The sequence below is a fragment of the Simochromis diagramma genome, unplaced genomic scaffold (assembly GCF_900408965.1).
Source record: "Simochromis diagramma unplaced genomic scaffold, fSimDia1.1 OVJJ01000486.1, whole genome shotgun sequence".
NCBI lineage: Eukaryota > Metazoa > Chordata > Actinopteri > Cichliformes > Cichlidae > Simochromis > Simochromis diagramma.
Window position 1 is genome coordinate 2,593,970 of NW_024387047.1, and position 18,297 is coordinate 2,612,266.

Here is an 18,297-nt window from a genome sequence, read left to right on the forward strand (position 1 = left end):
AACAGACAAGGAAAACAGCTCCACCTACAGAAATGTATACATAGAAAATTTACACCACAACATGTATGCCTGGGAAATTTAGTCCAAACATTGCAGCGAAAGTCAAACAACATAAACATTTTTTTAAAATATAATAATTATTATTATATAACTGCCAAGTCTTACAGATCTGCCCCTAAAAGTACATGTCATGCCAACAAAGGAAATCATCAGCATTCTAATCAAAGCATTTTTCAACCATTTTTTTTAAGTTCTCTTTCCTTTATTTAAGCATTGAATAGATTTTCCTATCAACTGATCAGAAGCATAGACATCTGTTAAGTAAAGTACAGGCTCTTGGTAAATGCATTGAGGAAATTAACGACTGGTTGTGCCACAATTTTCTCCAGCTAAACAAAAACAAAACTGAAGTAATAGTCTTTGGTGCCAAAGAAAAACGATTACAGGTCACCAGAGAACTTCAATCTATACACCTAAAAACCACAAACCAGGCGAGAAATTTGGGTGTAGTGATGGATGCAGACCTAAACTTAGAAAAACACATTAAGACAGTAACAAAATCAGCTTACTATCACCTCAAGAATATTTCAAGGATAAAAGATCTGATGTCCCAACAGGACCTGGAAAACTAGTCCATGCATTCATCTTTAGTAGGCTTGATTACTGTAACAGCATCTTTACAGGTCTACCTAAAAAATCAGTCAGACAACTACAGCTCATTCAGAACTGTGCTGCTCGAGTCCTCACTAAGACCAAAAAAGTGGACCACATCAGTCCAGCTCTGAGGTCTTTATACTGGCTGCCTGTCCGTCAGAGGATAGACTTTAAAGTTCTGATGCTGGTCTATAAAGCTCTGAATGGTTTAGGACCAAAATACATCAGTGACCTCCTGACCCAGTACGAACCTTCCAGATCCCTCAGGTCATCTGGATCCGGTTTTTTATCAGTTCCCAGAGTCAGAACCAGACACAGAGAAGCTGCATTCAGCTTTTATGCTCCTTATATCTGGAACAAACTCCCAAATCCAGGTTGAAGACTCACCTGTTCTCAGCTGCATTTGAATAAAGCACCAAATCCACACCTTTAAACTTAAATTTCAAAACTTATATTTTAACTACTGATTTTATCTACTGTTCTGATTTTATCTGTTTTGATTTTATGTACTGTTTTTTTTTGTTTATTTGTTTTTTAAATCAATTTTAAATCATGCTTTTTATTTGTTTTTGTTTTTAATGTCTCTGTAAAGCACTTTGAATCACCTTGTTGTTGAATTGTGCTATATATATAAACTTGCCTTGCCTAAAGCTCTTTGCCTGAATGAGCTGCAGACCAATCATGCTTCCGCAAGTAGCAGCTGCAAAAAGCCAAATTAGCCAGAAATAATTTGAAAGTATTTAAGTTGAAGTTTTTCCCCCTTTTTTGCAAGTAGATGTTACGTGTGTAATTACCCAATGCAGCTGATCAATGCAGACTTTAGCAGCCAACAAGGGCAACGAAGGGTCTTCTGGTCTCATCCTGGCACACTCTTTAAATACAGATACAGCACCAACCCCCTGAAACGCACACACACATACACGGAAATGTCAATGACATATTGTGATTAATGAGCAAACAGCAGCCACTTATCATGCAGCCACAGATGACATGGATCGCTTTTGAGCGACTGTATCAAACATACATTAACTGTCCTCACACAGCCCTAATAGACCCATTTAGACACACGGTCACTTAATACATGTAGGTCAATCATTAATGGACCACATGCACGTGCATATGCGCTGAGCGCATATGCACGTGCACGCCCGCGGGCCCTAAATAGAAGCAGATCTGACAACACTGAGGCGGTCCCTCTCCTTCTAGGGAGCAGCCTATTTCTAGATCTCACCATTGATCTGCTGTCACTTTATCATGCAATCCACATCAATTTTTCTGTCACACACATGGCTCTGTGCGCACACACACGCAGACACAGACACTTAGAGACTGAAAGAGCACTGTGAGGTATTCTGAGGACTCCCATTTTAAAAAATGTGCCTTTTTAAGATTACATTTCATTACCATGAATACCTAGATAGATAGAATAGATAGAAGATAGCTATCTCCTTTGGGTGTGATGTGGTGTTTGATTTAAACGGAGAAATGAGCTCACTTTCCGGGCGGCCATGAGTGACAGGCCCAACTGGTGCCACAGGTGAAACTCGTTGAATGAAAACTTCATGGCTCGTTCCAGACACTGCGAGGAGAAAAACAAATACACAAACATGTTTAAGTTATGAAACTTTGTACAAGTAGAGTGCGCCGATAAGAGTGGATGGTTCGGTGTGGACATTAAGCTTTTTGTTTTCCTTTACAGTCACAAAGCTGAATGGCCACTGTTCGTAGCCACATTCCTCTCGCTGAAAATCGATTGTCAGTCAGCGCTCACCACCCACTCTGTGCTGTTTCAGTACATAATGATGTGAGTGATGTGTGTGTGGACAAGCACAGGATGGCGTGGAGCGCCGCTCAGTCAGATGTTGTCAGTCATGCAGAAGCGAGCTACATCAAGAAAAAAGGTCTGCCAAGTAGTAGGATTAAAAAATGTGCACTTATTAGAAAGGTTGCACACAAAGTAACATGCAGACAAAGATGCCATGCTGAATAGAGCAAAGGCACACAATACCAACCTCTGTAGGATTTAATTGAATAAGAGAGTGTGGAATATGTAGCTAATTGTAGTCGTGAATGGGCTCTGTATTTTCTAACATGAACTGAAGCGTGTAAGAAATGTAATGGTTCACTGCAGGTCTTTATGAAGCTATATGAAGCTGCAACTGTCTCTGCTGCTACTGGCAGTATTGCTGACCCTTGTTAACCCAGCTAAATCAGGCCCCAAACCATTACAAATCCCTACTTAACCTCTGTTTAGAAGGGTTAATATATAGAGCTCGAAGTAAGCTTCAGCCAAATTGTAATAACAGAGGTTAAAAGATACAAGTGCATTAAGTCTCCTACTGTACAGTACTTTGAGCTGCACCATATATAACTGTTGTATCAACTGGACTAAATGCTTACAGTTTTGCACTATTAACAAACAATGGAATGACAATTAGCCCTGTGATAGACGTGTCAGCTGAGACATATGTGTTTAAGAAAATTGATGGAATTAATTTAATTAGATATTATTAATTGATAACTTTTTCTAAAAACTGGTTCAAGAACCACCTATGAACAGTGTTTGCAAGGATGCCACTTGTTTTAAGGATATAGTAAGTAATTTTCTGAATTATGTAACGGAAAAAAAATAAAATTGTGTTCATTCATTAGTGTGAAATTATGTCTTCCAACAGCAACTTCCAACCACTTACGTAACTACACCTTATAAATATCACAAATAGCTTTTAAATCTTTTAAACTATAATGACCATCTAATAAATGCACATCTATGTTTTCATCATCGTTTTCTCATTATGTCTTCCTCCACTTCCACTTCATCCTCTTGCTCCTCACTTCAACCCACCACATGAAATTCACCTTATGCCTGAAGTCAGGGAACATGCAATAACATTACTATTTATTCCCGATATCGTTGCAGTTACTCCTAGATATTGTCAGGCTGGCTAAACAAGAAACAACAGTTAGTTAAAAGCTAACAATATGCAGGCTAATATTAGGCTTGAGTATCCTAAAAATCGCTTGATTACATTCCCACATCGTATGAGTTTATTTACTAAACATCACTAAGAGTCCAACAATGTTCAATTAACTTCAAAGAAAGTTTCACTAACAGCGGCTAACAACAGCTAAAACAGCAGCTAAAACAGTGGCTAACAGCGGCTAAAACAGCAGCTAACAGTGGCTAACAGCGGCTAAAACAGCGGCTAAAACAGCGGCTAACAGCGGCTAAAACAGCAGCTCTTACTGACAGAAAAGTTCAGGATATCCTCAGTAACTCTCTTTAGCATCGCTGTCATCAGACAGTCATATTTAAAAGTGGGATAAACAGCGGTCTAACAACAGACACTCACTATAGATGAATGATGACTAAAGTTGTTTGGATTACAGCAACCACCAGAATTATGCACTTGAACTGGGAGGGGTAAGAAAACCGAATTCAGCTGACTGCAGTCTTCAAGCTTCTATCGGTGAGATTTTACACGGTGTGCCTTTAAAGAGTGCACAAGTAGGCAGGTGGGGGGTGGGAGGTTTAAATTATACAACATTGATTCTGGAAACTACAGTTCATGTTTGGTTTCATAATCAGGCCAAAACTACATGACTGGGTTAATGACAATGTTTGGGTGGGTTAAGGTAAAATTTGACAAGCTGACTATCACATAGAGACACCTTACAGGTGAGAAACCAGCTGTGTCGACTAAAGGGCAGCATTTGAAGCCCTGAGACTGACCAAACATCTATCCATCTGTCCATCCAGACATCCTGTTAACTAGAGGGATGGACCCTATCCCAGCTGACTTTGGGTGAGAGGGTGGGGTACTCCCAGGTCACTAGTCCATCCCAGTGGGTATAATTCATAAAATGATTATTTCCTGTTTGAAAAACTGACATAAATAAACATAAATTATGACATCACCAGTGATTAGTGTGAATTATTAATTACTAGAGTTTAAATTTTAAAAATAAAATTTACTAAAGTTTAATTAAGCTTATTAGCAATAGTCCTTTTAAAGTTTTTCAGTCAGGTGCTTATGTTATAATGAAAGTGTTTCTGCTACTACTCACAGTGGACATTAGGAGACATACCAGTGCTGTAAGCAGGAAAAACACGTTAGACCTTATATAAAACTAAGATGGAGCTGCGGCACATACTTGACAGATTAAAGGGATATCATTCAGTTTCACTTGCTGGGCCCACGTCTTCATTTGAGGTTTGATAGCGTTTTAGTAGATAAAGGTGAATGGCTTGGGCATGAATTGAGCTGCGGTTTGGGGAAGGCCTTGAAGGGGACTGGCCGCGGCTCCCGGGCCTGGCAGATCCTCGTGCACTAAATATAAGTGAAGAAGTTAAAGAATTAAAAGGGGAGTGAGGGAGGGGCATGTAAACAAGAACGAACAGCTTGTAGAACTGGGGGAAACTATATAGATGAGAACCGGAAGGAGCGTGTTTGGGGGCGTGGTCCCGCTTCTGAAATTCAGATACTTTATTTCCAATTATTTAGTACAACATTTGCCTTTTTTCCTCTCCTCCACAGCTCAAGACTGAAATACTGTTTGGAGACACGCAAAGAGTGGAACTTTTCAACTCAGGTTACTAAGTTACTGTCACGATCTGCGGGAGCAGACTGTGTGAGCTGTGAATTGTGGACCCAAACACAGATACAAAGGGAGGCGGAGCTTGACTTAAGTTTCAAATGGAAAACAAGCCTTTATCATGGCTGATTACAAGAAGGCAAAACAAAGCAACAAGGACAGTAGCGAAACTAAACTAGAACGTAAACTGGGAAAACGAAAAACTATGAAAACTGTGACTCAACTCTAAGAACTATGAGAAGACGTGAGGGAGGTAACACAGACGACCTGGCAAAGACAGAATGAAAACACACAGACTAAATACACACAGGAGGTGATCAGGGGAAGTGGAAACACATGGAGAAACAGCTGACAAAAATGAACATCATGACGCCACAGGGAAAAGTAGCACTAAGCACGATGAACATATAAACAAGACTTTCAAAGTAAAACAGGAACCATGATGGGACACGGACATGACACGAACTTGATAACATGAGCCACGCAGACATGAAACACATGAAGGGCGAAGGGGACTTAAACACAGGGGATGAAGACACAAGGGGAATCTGATGATAAACTATAACAAGGCAACGTAGGCAAAATAGACATGAGCACATAAACAATGAATATCAAAATATAAGAAAATGAAAAAACACAGGGTTACGACCCAGGACTGTGACAGTTTGTGCTTCAGACAAACATTCTGTGCACAAAATGAGAACCGTGACCTTTGACTCTGACTTCCACTGACAGGAAGGGTATTGAACTGAACTGGAATGCGTACAAGAGTAAACTAGCTCTAGAGATTTATGTTTTTTAAATGCATCAGTGGTAGGATAAAATCTTTACAGTATATGAATAAGAGATAACGTTTATATTCCTTAGTATTACTACTTTGATAGACAAGTCTTTGGAATAGGTTGCTTATTTTCCTTTTCCTTGAATATGAAGGGAAAGCATAACAATAATATGAATTCCTGGTATGAAATTAAAACATGATTTCTTACTACAGAGACACCATGGACTGACTGATGCTACAGTAAGGATGCAATCAGTCTTATTCATGACGTCAAAGAGGGAATGTATTGACTGGCTGACACCTGATTTTAAATAAATGGCCCATGCAGGCCTCATACATCAGCAAATTGATCCACTGGTGTAGGTGGAACTACCTCAGTGTGTGTGGTCTCCCATATGCTATATATGAATCAGTGAGACTTGTGGACAAACCTAATTTGAGACAACCCCGCTAACCTCCGCCTCTTAAACTTCCCACATCTGGGTAGAAAGTCACACGGGGGGGGTAACAGTTTAAACAAAAAATGAGAAAATGGAGGAGGAATTCAAAGCCAGAAGAGGAACTAGAAAAGAACAGGCAGTGTGGGGGATGGTGAGAGATGAAGAAAAGACTGAGAGGCAGTGAGAGAAAAAGACACATAATCCCTGTGCTCCAAGTGATAAGGACATTCATTAAAAAGTTTGGCAAAGGCAAAGCTCTCACTAACACATCTCATCTCTCCCTCTTTTGCTCGCCTCCCCTTAGACCTCCAGCATAGTGTGCGTCTGCATGCGTGCGTGTGTCAGAACACCTCAGAGAGCATGGCGTACTGCCCCCTCCTGACCATGCCGATGGTGAGCAGGTCATAGACTGAGGTGGCGTCCTGCAGGCTGGTCTGGCGAGCCTCAGCCTGATCCGGCAGACAACTGATCACAGCGTCACCGCTGGCCTGGATAAAGAGAGATGCGGGATGAGGAAGACGAGGAAGACTTAGCAAGGAAAGGTGGATGTGTATGTGCGTGTTTACATATCTTTGTGGGGACCAAAAACTGGAATTTTACCAAGCTTATGGGGACCAACAGCCTAATGGGGACAAAATCCCGGTCCCGTACGAGTTTGACTCAAAATGTGGTTTTAGTGTCGGGGTTACAGTTAGGTCACGGTTAGGTTTAGGCTTTCATTTTGGATGGTTAGCATTATGTCAATGAGGTGTCCCCACAAATATATGAAAACGAATGTGTGTGTGTGTGTGTGTGTGAGAGAGCATCTCACCATGGATTCTGTGATGAGTAGCAGCAAAATGGCCTCCTCCACCACGTCCTGAGGACAGAAGCAACTGCCAGGACACAGAAAGCAGGAAATAGTACCAAGAATGGGAATTTTATCCCTCTCTCACTCACACACACACACATCCAGAAGTACACTGGTGTGAGTGTCACGTTTCTGTCTCACCTGTGGAGCTGTAACATAATACAGACCACCCTGGATATATCACTATACAGTAGTATCTCAGATGTCTCTCGCTCTCTCTCTCTCTCAAACACACACTCTTTGGGTCTTACACTTTTCCTTCTATTCATCACTTTCTTTGCCCCTCTCATCAACTCGGTGTCCTTTTAAAGGACACGTTTACCAGACACCACAGAGGCCTTTTCAGGAGGCAACTGATAACAAAAGCCACGAACAATGCCGAAGCACAGCCTGTTTCTCCTGTTCCTCCTCTCTCCTTCAAATCTCAGACATGGATTTAGATCTTCACTTATGATAGTGTGGGCTAGCTTAGTCATGTTGCGGTGACTAAGTATGGCTTGCAGGGCCCGAGCAACAAGCGCAGGATTCCTTTGCAAAGAGGGCAGAAACTAGACAACTATGTGGTGATCATTGTTGTGTGCTGTTGCACATAACCAGTTTGTCCTGTCGGGGCTGGCCAAGGGTTTATTCTGCCTTCTGCCGTTACGCTACGCTGACATGTTATGTTATATAAGCACTATGTTCAAAGAACCGCCCTATAGCACAGATAAAACAGCAGCCTGCTTTCTGGTGTCAGAAATGAACTAATGAATGAACTGAAGTCTGGCTTCGCTCTGAGCCCTTTAACCTCCTCTAAAGCAGGTTTTCAGCCAGTGTTAATTAAGCCTGGGATGTGATGACCTCTAGTGGCATTCTAGTGGTTTCTCCAGGACAGAGCTGAACCACAGGCGCAGTGAAAACCACCCGAATCAGCTTCAGACGTCACAGACGACCTGAACGACCGTGTGATTTGTTTTGTTTCTCCAGACAAAACCTGTTTAAAAGTTCAACCTTCAGCTAAACTATTGACAAGTAATAGTTCTTCTTTAACTCCGATGCTTATGTTTTGTTACAAATCAGGTTAATTTTGTTAGGAAACAAAAAAAGCAAATTTATCTCACAATCTATAAAGAATATAGACCGTCCCTCCCAGCCCCAGAAAAGAGAAAATAGAGCAGCCTCTGGGAAAGTAACAAAGGAGGGAACCCATGACTGATGGACATGTTGTGTTTACAGAAGAGACAAAAATAGCAAAATCCCATCACAGGCATCACATTATTAAGAACAATATTGTTTTTTGGGGGCCATCTTAATGGTGTCCAACCAAAAAACTATTTTCTTGTTTCACATTTGTCTCTAATAGACTGGCAACCAGCCCAGCATGTACCCCACCTCCCTCCAAATGACAGCTGGGATAGACTCCAGCCCTCCCAGATCCTGAAATTGGATCAGTGGTTAAGAAAATGGATGGGAGGGAAATTCATCTTAGTGTTGCTAAGTCAGTGGACATGGGAGTTAATGTAGGTTGTCATGCAGCAGGTCAACACTCGGGTCAAACTGCAGTAAGCACCAAGGTCTTAACAGGAGGGTAATTTAGACAAAAGAGATACTCGTGGGCTCAAAGTACTAAAGCGACACTCCTTAGTGAGATAATCTTTGTCCACTATTGTCAGCTGATACGGTGAAGTAACTAACACCATCATAGCAGTCATGTATAGCTTTATAAGCTAAATACTTAGCATGACTCAAGTAATTGCATTTAGCACGATTAGACTAGAGCAAACTGAAACAGAAAACCAAAAATACTGAAATGAAAACAAAAAAAACAGAGAGTGTACAAACCATTCTGTGCTGTAGCGATGTGGTGGTTTAACAGTGGGGTAGATGGCATCTTTGGAGGCGGCGGCTCCTTCTCTGTGAAGCCAGGCTGAGGGTGGGGGGCCCAGCGGGGGCCAGTAGCTGTCCTCGCTCACAGAGCTCAGCAACACTTTTGCTAGTTTTCTCGCTGCAGACTAGGATGGAGCCACATGCAGATGCTGTATTAGTGCAGGTGTGGAATACTGATACTTTGAGTCCTGTATTTATGCTGTTTTTCAGCTTTCATGGTTTAACTTTGTATGATTCTCAGTTCTCAATCTTTATTCATCTCAAGCAGCCAGTATACGATAAATAAGTCTGTCTGAAACAAACTATTTTAACTCCCTTCCCCCTCCTGTTAAGTGCGCTTTCTCCTGATTGGCTGCCCCTCGCAAAGGCTTCTTAACCACAGTTTGTAACTGAATTGATTGTATTTTAGGAGCTCCGCTCTCACTGGCATCATACAGATTCAAGAACAGTCCTGAACTTTCAGTTTACAGGGATTACTCATATCTGACTATATGTGATCATGTTTACAGTTTTTTACAGACACTAGGACACATTTCTCAATACTTAGGTCACGTTTGCAAAACTCCTCACACAGTGAGCACAACAGAAGTCTATGTGGGCTAAACTGAGGACCAGTTATCATTGTTTTGGCACAAAATGCATTCAATGACTACATCTCTCAAATTTCATGAATTATCTTCTCACTCAGACACAACAACTGACAAAAATCTTTGTACGTACAGGACATTTTGCATGTGCTTACATACTGTTGTCAAAACTGTTAAACTTATGGCCAAAACAATAACACAATGCAAAACTTAAAAAGACAGCAAAATCCAACAGCAATATTTTATTGATACATATTTTAAATCTAAAAATGCAGTTTAACAGTTTAAGAATTTGTATACACACCATCCACTGATACACATACAATAGTAATGCTATTCTACTCGGTCTTCTCCATTTGGCCACAGGTTCTCATCCACATCACATCTTATGTCATCTAGGGCAATACACCTAGGAAAGAATCTTCTGGCATGCCAGAACTGAAGGAGTTGAACAATTGAAGGAGTAACACCTGTGTAGATGTTCATCTACAATGAGAATAAGCTGTGGCTGGTTAAACTGCATTTTTAGATTTAAAATATGTATCAATAAAATATTGCTGTTGGATTTTGCTGTCTTTTTAAGTTTTGCATTGTGTTATTGTTTTGGCCATAAGTTTAACAGTTTTGAAAACAGTATGTAAGCACATGCAAAATGTCCTGTACGTACAAAGATTTTTGGCAGTTGTTGTGTCTGAGTGAGAAAATAATTCATGAAATTTGAGAGATGTAGTCATTGAATGCATTTTGTGCCAAAACAATGATAACTGATCCTCAGTTTAGCCCACATAGACTTCTGTTGTGCTCACTGTGTGAGGAGTTTTGCAAAAGTGACTTAAGTATTGAGAAATGTGTCCTAGCGTCTGTAAAAAACTGTAACGAATTCTGCATGATGTCTGATTCATTCCAGTAACATATATTGAAATTATAAACAGAGATGTGTCCTTGTTTTACACAAGAAAACACTGTGTAATGCTACATGTTGTTAGTGTTTTTTAGGTCTTTGTTTTGTGGGTGACAAAGTGTGTTTGTCGGCTGTCAACCTTTGCTAGTGTTCTGGAAGAATGAGTTTATTTGAGACCTGAATAAAGTGTTTTGGTAGTTGTAGTGCATTTTGAATGTGAAATGAACTGCTTTGCCAAGCTGACGGTCAGTTAGGAGAATTGTGTGAAGAGTTTTGCAAAAGTGACCTAAGTATTGAGAAATGTGTCCTAGCGTCTGTAAAAAACTGTAATATGATCATCCACTCACCGCTGTAACAGTTTATACACATGACAGAAAAATGCAGAATCTGTCCACTTGAAAATTTGAATGATGATAATAATAAGAATAGAAATAACTTTCTTTTTTTTTTTTTACTGATCGTTTTACAGAAAACATTCCCGTATAAAGATGTGTTTTCAGTGTTTTTCTCTAAAGCCAAAACACTGGACTTCATCCGATTTGGTGCAGAGTTGGAACGGTCCCAAAGAAAGAAAATATTACATTTGAATGTGGACAGGTCACTGGCTTTGGTGGAGGGCGCGTTCGCTTGCAGTCTCTCTAGATTACAAATTGTGCTGAACCAATCACCTGCACATCATATGGCAGCAGGTCAGTTAGTACTTGTACTTGTGTTATTATGTATGTGTATGTATAATATTACACATACAAACTGCATGAAAGCTGGTGAAAGCATACGACTGGTGTCGAGTAAATGGACTTGAAGTATGTCACAATGGTTAAGTATTAGAATACAGTGCAGTGTGTCTGTGTGTGTGTGTGTGGGTGTGTGTGTGCGTATGTGTGTGTGCATGTGTGTGTGTGAGAGGTGGCCCACCTTTCTGAAGTTCTGAGACCCTCGTGACTCCACCACCCTCAGCACTCTACGCAGCTGGTGAGCACCCTGTGCAAGATGACTAACACACACACACACACACACACACACACACACACACAGTAAGCATATATCAGTGTGACATGTAGGTGTGAAAGTGTAACATTAAACAAAAATAAATGTGCAGAAGAAGAAGAAGTTAGGCGATCTAGTATCACAGTGTTACAGAGATAAAGTCCTGCAGGACGTTTGTTGCCATGTAATCAAAGCAAAAGTTTTTCTTTGACTGAGACAACACACTCGAACTCTTCTTTACTCACAGCGACCTCATTTATGGGCAGTGGATGAATGAGTAAGACATAATATTATAGTTTTTACAGAGATGGTGTTCCTATGTGACCATTCAAACGCACCTTGCTTTTCTATGTCTAAGAGCAACACTGCCACCTATTGATCATGAGTAAAAATGCATCTGTGGTGCACTAAGGTCAAGTGGTGCTGGAAAGCTTAGGCTTGATTTCTTCTTCTCCTCTTCACTCTAACACAAGCTAAACGACAGAGCACACAGCTCTCTGCTCCACAGAGCGAGTCTTGTGATCAAAGGAGGAATCAACAATAAAACTCTGGAGTGCACAAAACAAGAATCCAATCTGCAGCTACACATGTAACAAATTCTATTTAATAATTATGTAAATATAATCAGAACAAAATTGAAATCATCTGACTTGTACTCTTATCAAAGACGTTGGAATTATACTGTCACATGTGAGCATGTCCAAAGATGTTTGCTGGTCTATTTTTTGCTTTTAAAAAATAAGATGGTTGTTATGGTTGCTACCCTCACCCCCTATGCAGCAGACAAAGGTAAGCACTCTGTAATGCAGCCTGCAGGAAGTAGCCCAGTTCAATATCACTGGGTGAGTGAAGTAAAATGGTTTTGGCTGACTTGATGTGGGGTGTTGTTACAACCTGAAAACACAGAGATAAAACAGACAAGATTATTAACCCCCTATGAAATTTAAAGTTTCTGTCAAAAGATTATTACAACAACTCAGTAAACAGTAAAATGGAGTAAAATGCCAAACCAAACACAGCCATAACAGGGTCACACACGCTCATGCTCTCACACGGGCATAAAAAGCCCACCTTATCGAGCTCCTGCAGGTAGGACAGAGCTGCGTCACAGGCCCTGAGGTAACAGGACAGGGACTCCTCCTCTCTCTCAGAAAGACGAACACGGGACACGGCAGACAGCGTCTGGTGATCCAGAGACAGACCTGAAACGCACGGAGAGAGACCGTGGCTTTTTTACGAGCGCCTGCTCTCAGCGACTAACTAAGCAAACAAACTAACAAAAGCTACCATTAAAAATGTAACTGCTTTAGTTTTCAGCTGGTCAGGTTAAGCTGAAAATGTAATACAGGAGCTGTGGGTGACTGGAAGAGGTCAGTTTACCTGATAAAATCATTAGTATTACTAATAACAACATTTCAAACAGGGTTTTTCGAAATGTGGCAGCTAGGGGTAAATGTTGTGACGTATATGTGAAATACGGAGGTTGAGCCTCACAAAATAGACTGAAAGTGGCGATAATCAGACTTTACTGCTTCAACTGTTTGTCCATTCATTGTTACTCGGTCTGCACTTGCAATGCTCAGTTGCTCTGACAGACTTCACCGAGATAGATCTGAAAATACAAGTAAGTTTAGTCTGTTAAAATGAGACTCGGATGTGCGTTGGACAGCTCTGACAATATTTACTAGTCCCAGAGGATGAATCCTGATCTTAGATGATCCCATGACTTTTCCTCGAGCATCTCTCAAGGTTAGTATTTGTGATTTCAAGTGAAGCATCTCAGCAGTTCTTGGATGGAAAATCGGTACAAATGTTAGCGTCTCCTTCAGGATGAGCATCTAATAACTATGGTTATCCTGTCTGCATGGCCATTTTCAGTTATACAAACGAAGGCATCACCTTTAGGGCTTTGATTGTCTTCCTGTGGAGGGTTAGGGCTAGTTCCTTTCTGCATTTCTATGCTCATGAACATCCTTCCTGCCTACATTTTCCCCTAATCCCCTTTAGTCAGTCGTGGTAGATGGCTGGTTCACCCAGAGGTTTCTTCCTTTCTTCCATTTGGTTTTGTGGAGGGGCTTTCACCTTAAAATTTAAAGCTTTGTGCTGTATACATAAAAATTGAACTGAACACTGTCCTTTTGTTTTTGTTTGTTTGTTTTTTCTACTTATAATTGCATTTCTGATGCACAAGTACAGAAGCGGCCGTTAACAGGCCGGTGCCGTCCAGATGATGTCTGCTAGTGCACTTATTTGTACAAACAAGTGGGGGGGGGGGCAGGAACTTCTCGAGACCGCAGGAGCCCTGTGACGGGCAGCAGTCTCAAGCCAGACGCCAAGCTAAATCAAATAAGGAGACGTCATCATCCAAGTATTCACATCTGACTTCATTTCCAAAGCAACCCTGGGAAAAGTGCGGGGAGGAGACAAGCAGCCCCCGCAGGATCTGATCTACGTTAAAAGTGTTTGCAAAGACAATCCTTCAGTGGGCTTCAAAGCAATCAAAAGAAATCTGACAGTTATTGCAACAAATTCTCTCCAGTTTGATGAGCGTGAGGTCACATCCGATCATCAGGAAACAGGGAGTGTAGCCGCGTAATGATGATGATTATGATGAGTGAAACAAGATTATCCAGGCCTCCAGTGTAATGTTCTGTGAATGTGATCTGTGACCTTTAATGATGCTGGTATTCAGTGAGTCACATTAGAGCAAAAAAAAAAAAACACTTAAGGCTGTATCTGACTGGAAAGAGCATATTTTTAAAATGACTCCAAAATAAAAAGTGATGGAGGGGGAGGGGGGCGTTCATGTTTGGGCTTGAGACAGCTTGTGATTGTGACTAACTGTAAATCCTCCCTTCACGTATGACTCATGATTGTTGTGCTTTTAAAAGAAGCATCTGTAGAAAAACGTGTCAAGACAAAGACCAGAGGTGGGAAATCAGCTTCCAGACGAGCTTTACGTTGTTAGCTTATTCCCAATCTGCTCCCTCGAGGTGTCTGCGGGACAGAACAGCATAGAAAGAAAATGCACCGCTTCATCAGGATCTAAGGTTAAAACACAATAGTAGCTCCGTGCCCAATCAAGCTGATGTTTTCCAGTCGTGCAACGTTTGAATCCACAGTCTGGCCCGTTGCCTCCCTTCCATTTCCACTTCCAAACCCCATAAAAGGTCATTGTGATTTTAAGGCTGTAACAGCTCCTATCAGAGGGATTAGTTAAGGGATCATTAAGGAAATGTATGAAGAGAGTAGTTCAACCTTGCTGCTGGTGTTTTTCAAGGAAACCTGCCAGTTCTTAGAGCTGCTTTTGCTTACTGAAGGTGCAGGCTGACAAGCAGGAGATGTGCTGTAAATGTAAACTGTGCAGCGGTGTAGCAGACATCCAGAAGCCATACTGAAACACTGTCAGCTGTGTTATGAAGTGCATTATATTTCATGTAGATAGGGTTAGAGTGAGACCACTGCACAGATGCGACATTGGTGGAACGCCCTGAAAACATTGAGATTGCAATATATAATGTATGCTTTCCACCTCGCAAGTATTCTTTAAAACCACCACGGGTCTGTCTCAGCACTCATACCCGGCAGTATTAACAAGCAGTCAAATTTCTCCTGCGTGACATTTTTATACTAACTGTGCCTCCAAGGATTTTAGAGGTTTATGGAGCTCACTGGGACAGGCTTCATTAATAAGGACATATCGTCACTCTTTCACACAAAGACTGTGGGCACAGCCAGGCTCCAGTGACACTTACAATCAGTTGGCATTAAAATCACACATTCAGGAGTGGAGAGAGGAGTTCCTGGAGTTAGTGGAGCGTTAAAGTGTAGAGTCTACTGTTTGTAAGAGGAAAAAGTTTTAATGGCTTCAGTCAGGTATATTTTTAAGTAATGATCCTGTTTCTAAATTAAAAGAAATGTTATTGCTGCTGAGTGCGAAAAAATCAATTAAGGTCTAAAGAGATTTTATTATTATTACGTGTCCTTGGTAGCTAGCGGTCTTCTGCTGTCGGTGCGCTGCTGCCACCAGCTGTCAGTCAGTGACATAGTGTAGAACCAGTAGCACGGCTGCAGTTAGCGGTACACGCTGATCGGCCACAAGTCAAAATCACAGGAAGGTGAGGTGAATCACATGCACTCGCTGTCGCCTTACAGTGAAATGCATTGGGAAACCTCGTGTCCTTGGGTTCATATGCATCGTTACTTAGACACATACCTAAATGCTTTTGAGGGGCATCTGCAGAATGAAGTGGAACACACCTGAGCTACCTGCCCTGTAACCCCCCTCATCCCAAAGGAGCTACTGCCAACGTCCTTTAAAATTAAATAAAAATGATCAGGAAAACCTCAAGTCCTGGTCCAAACTAAGCTAGTTTCTCCCCATGACATTTCCCACGAGCCCTCCTGCTTCCTGCTGTCCCCTCGTTGTCCTCTGGTGCTGGTGAGTGCACCGTGTTGTCAGTGATTTTTCTTTTTCATCGACCTTTCAGCCTTGCAGCTTAAAAACAGCCACTACCGTGTGAGTACGAAGATTAAAGCTCACTCCTCTTAACTTAAATACATTCAAGACACTGTAGGATTTTCTTTCTCTTTGGTGTACCTGCACAAAAGTGGATGTGCAAATCTCTTTTTTAATGCTGCCCATTGCAACGACTGTCGATCATGGCAGCTTAAAGAAACAAAGTCACGCAGTAGACAGCCATACAGGACAGGAAGTGCAGAAAGATTATGTAACCAACTATATTCAGTTAAAACTGAGCAGAGAGCATGCGCAGAAAACTACACACTCCCTACTGCACATGCAACAGATTGGATTCTCTGCAGTCTTTATCTTTGTTTTCTCTTCAAAATTAGTTTTTCTTTTCTTTGCTATCAAGAACCAACCAATTAAACTTTTAGAAATAGGAAAGAAAAACATTTTTTACCTTTAATCACGAACGCCTCAGCCAGCAGGCGGAGGTGGTAGGTCGGCTGGTCATCCTGCGTCAGCTCCTCCAGCCCCACCCTGGCACACATTCCCTGGGCGTCCCGGTAGCGTCCCTGCACGTAGTGCACTTTGGCCATCAGCAGCAGAGCCTCGTTCAAGTACCGGGGCTGCAGGACAGCAATATAAAGAAATGCTGAATAGGAAGAAGCCACGGAAAAGGATGGAATTTATAGAAGCTGTCGGTGCTCTGTGAAACAATGGCTTTAGGGCTTTGTTTGATTAAATGAAGGAAGTCGTTTTTTAAAAAGCAGAGCAAAGTCTAAAACTCAGATCTCAGAAGTAAGTTAGATGAGACTAACTGTTAGACGGCCTCGGCTAAGGATGGTATTGAGGAGTCTTTTGGCCTTGCACAGTTTGGGCTGGGTTTTGTCCACCAAAGGTTTGGACCTGCGTAGCAGATCCATGTTTTCCAGCACGCACTCCTCCAGCAGCGCCTCGGCCATCAGCAGCGTCCCGTAATCATCTAAAGGAGGGGGGCGGTATCAAAAAGGTTCACAGTGAGCGGAGTATGCTGAAGGTCTGAGCTAAAGGTCACAGGTCATTTGTTTCTGTAGCCAAAGCAAACCTCCCTCAGTCCATTCAAAACAGCAATTCCCAGGGAGAGCAGTTCAAACATGCCTGAGTCCTTAAGTCTGTTTAGAAACTACAGTTTCCATTTCTCCTAATATTTTTCCTAAAGAACTTTAATCTCGGTATCAGCAGATAAACACTCCCATCCACCTACAGCGAATTAAAGTTTACATGTGTAGTAAAACAACCCGCTTCAGATGGAGCCTTGCACTCAGTTACAGTCCAGTAGTAAACCTCAGTGTCTGTGTACACACACACACTCGATTAAAGCTTTCCTGTTTGGCTTTTTCACCGTGCGTATGTGTGTTTACCACTGCCAGCTCTGCGCGCAGTGTTTATGCCCTGATATACTTGACATATTTGCAAGTTTGGTTTATCAGCACAGTCAAGGCTGAAGATATCTGCGAGGGGAAGGTGGGGGCTAAACACCAGGACGTGTCTCAGCCTGTGGCCACATTAGGAGCAATGTAATAACTGCACCGTCAAGTTGGAGCCTAGACTTTGGCAAGAATCGGTGTTGTAAGGACTGAGATAAAAAACAAAAACATTCTGGTTTCACTTCAAGACTTATCAAGTAGAAAGATCAAATTTACTCTGTAGTTTGCTCACACTCAGTTCTCTTGAATATCATCATTGCTCTGATTATCTGATTTTCTCTATTTTCATTTTAGGAGCAGCCTTATCATTTCCTACTAATCACCTCCCCTTTAGTCAACAATTTCCTTGGATTTCAATAAACATTTGAACCTCCTGTGAATAGGATCAAAGCGTTTCTTGCTATTACTGATGAGCTTTACTTTGTTTGAAGCGTGAGTAATAATGCTGGTTTCAATATTTTCATAGTAGCACATGGATCTCCTTATGAAAGAGGTCACTCATAGTGATAAACACAAAGAAAGTTTGCTTTTTTAGTTATAATTCCCGGATGTTTTCAACCCATTGCTTGTTCTTTTATGAAAAACTCACAGCATTGATTTGGTCTCTTCTGTTCCTACTTTGTCCCTGTCAGACATCTCCCTCTGGGAGCCAGCATTCTTTCTTGTTTTTATTTTATTTATTTATTTATTTTTGCTAAAAA

At 41.4% G+C, this 18,297-nt stretch overlaps 1 protein-coding gene across 3 annotated transcripts in view; it reads right to left on the reverse strand.

Moving 5' to 3' along the window:
• ttc7a (tetratricopeptide repeat domain 7A) overlaps nucleotides 1-18,297 on the reverse strand; it is a 64,850-nt gene that overhangs the window by 42,706 nt on the left and 3,847 nt on the right. For 2 of the 3 annotated variants that reach the window (XM_040044678.1, XM_040044677.1), the window contains 10 exons: nucleotides 16,949-17,112; nucleotides 16,588-16,756; nucleotides 12,734-12,864; nucleotides 12,432-12,556; nucleotides 11,591-11,669; nucleotides 9,143-9,312; nucleotides 7,283-7,346; nucleotides 6,822-6,959; nucleotides 2,150-2,233; nucleotides 1,449-1,553 (listed from right to left, as the gene is read on the reverse strand). In XM_040044678.1, coding sequence (XP_039900612.1) covers nucleotides 1,449-1,553; nucleotides 2,150-2,233; nucleotides 6,822-6,959; nucleotides 7,283-7,346; nucleotides 9,143-9,312; nucleotides 11,591-11,669; nucleotides 12,432-12,556; nucleotides 12,734-12,864; nucleotides 16,588-16,756; nucleotides 16,949-17,112 — 1,229 coding nt within the window. The remainder of the gene's footprint in view (nucleotides 1-1,448; nucleotides 1,554-2,149; nucleotides 2,234-6,821; nucleotides 6,960-7,282; nucleotides 7,347-9,142; nucleotides 9,313-11,590; nucleotides 11,670-12,431; nucleotides 12,557-12,733; nucleotides 12,865-16,587; nucleotides 16,757-16,948; nucleotides 17,113-18,297) is intronic. The other variant, XM_040044679.1, reaches the window with a different exon arrangement.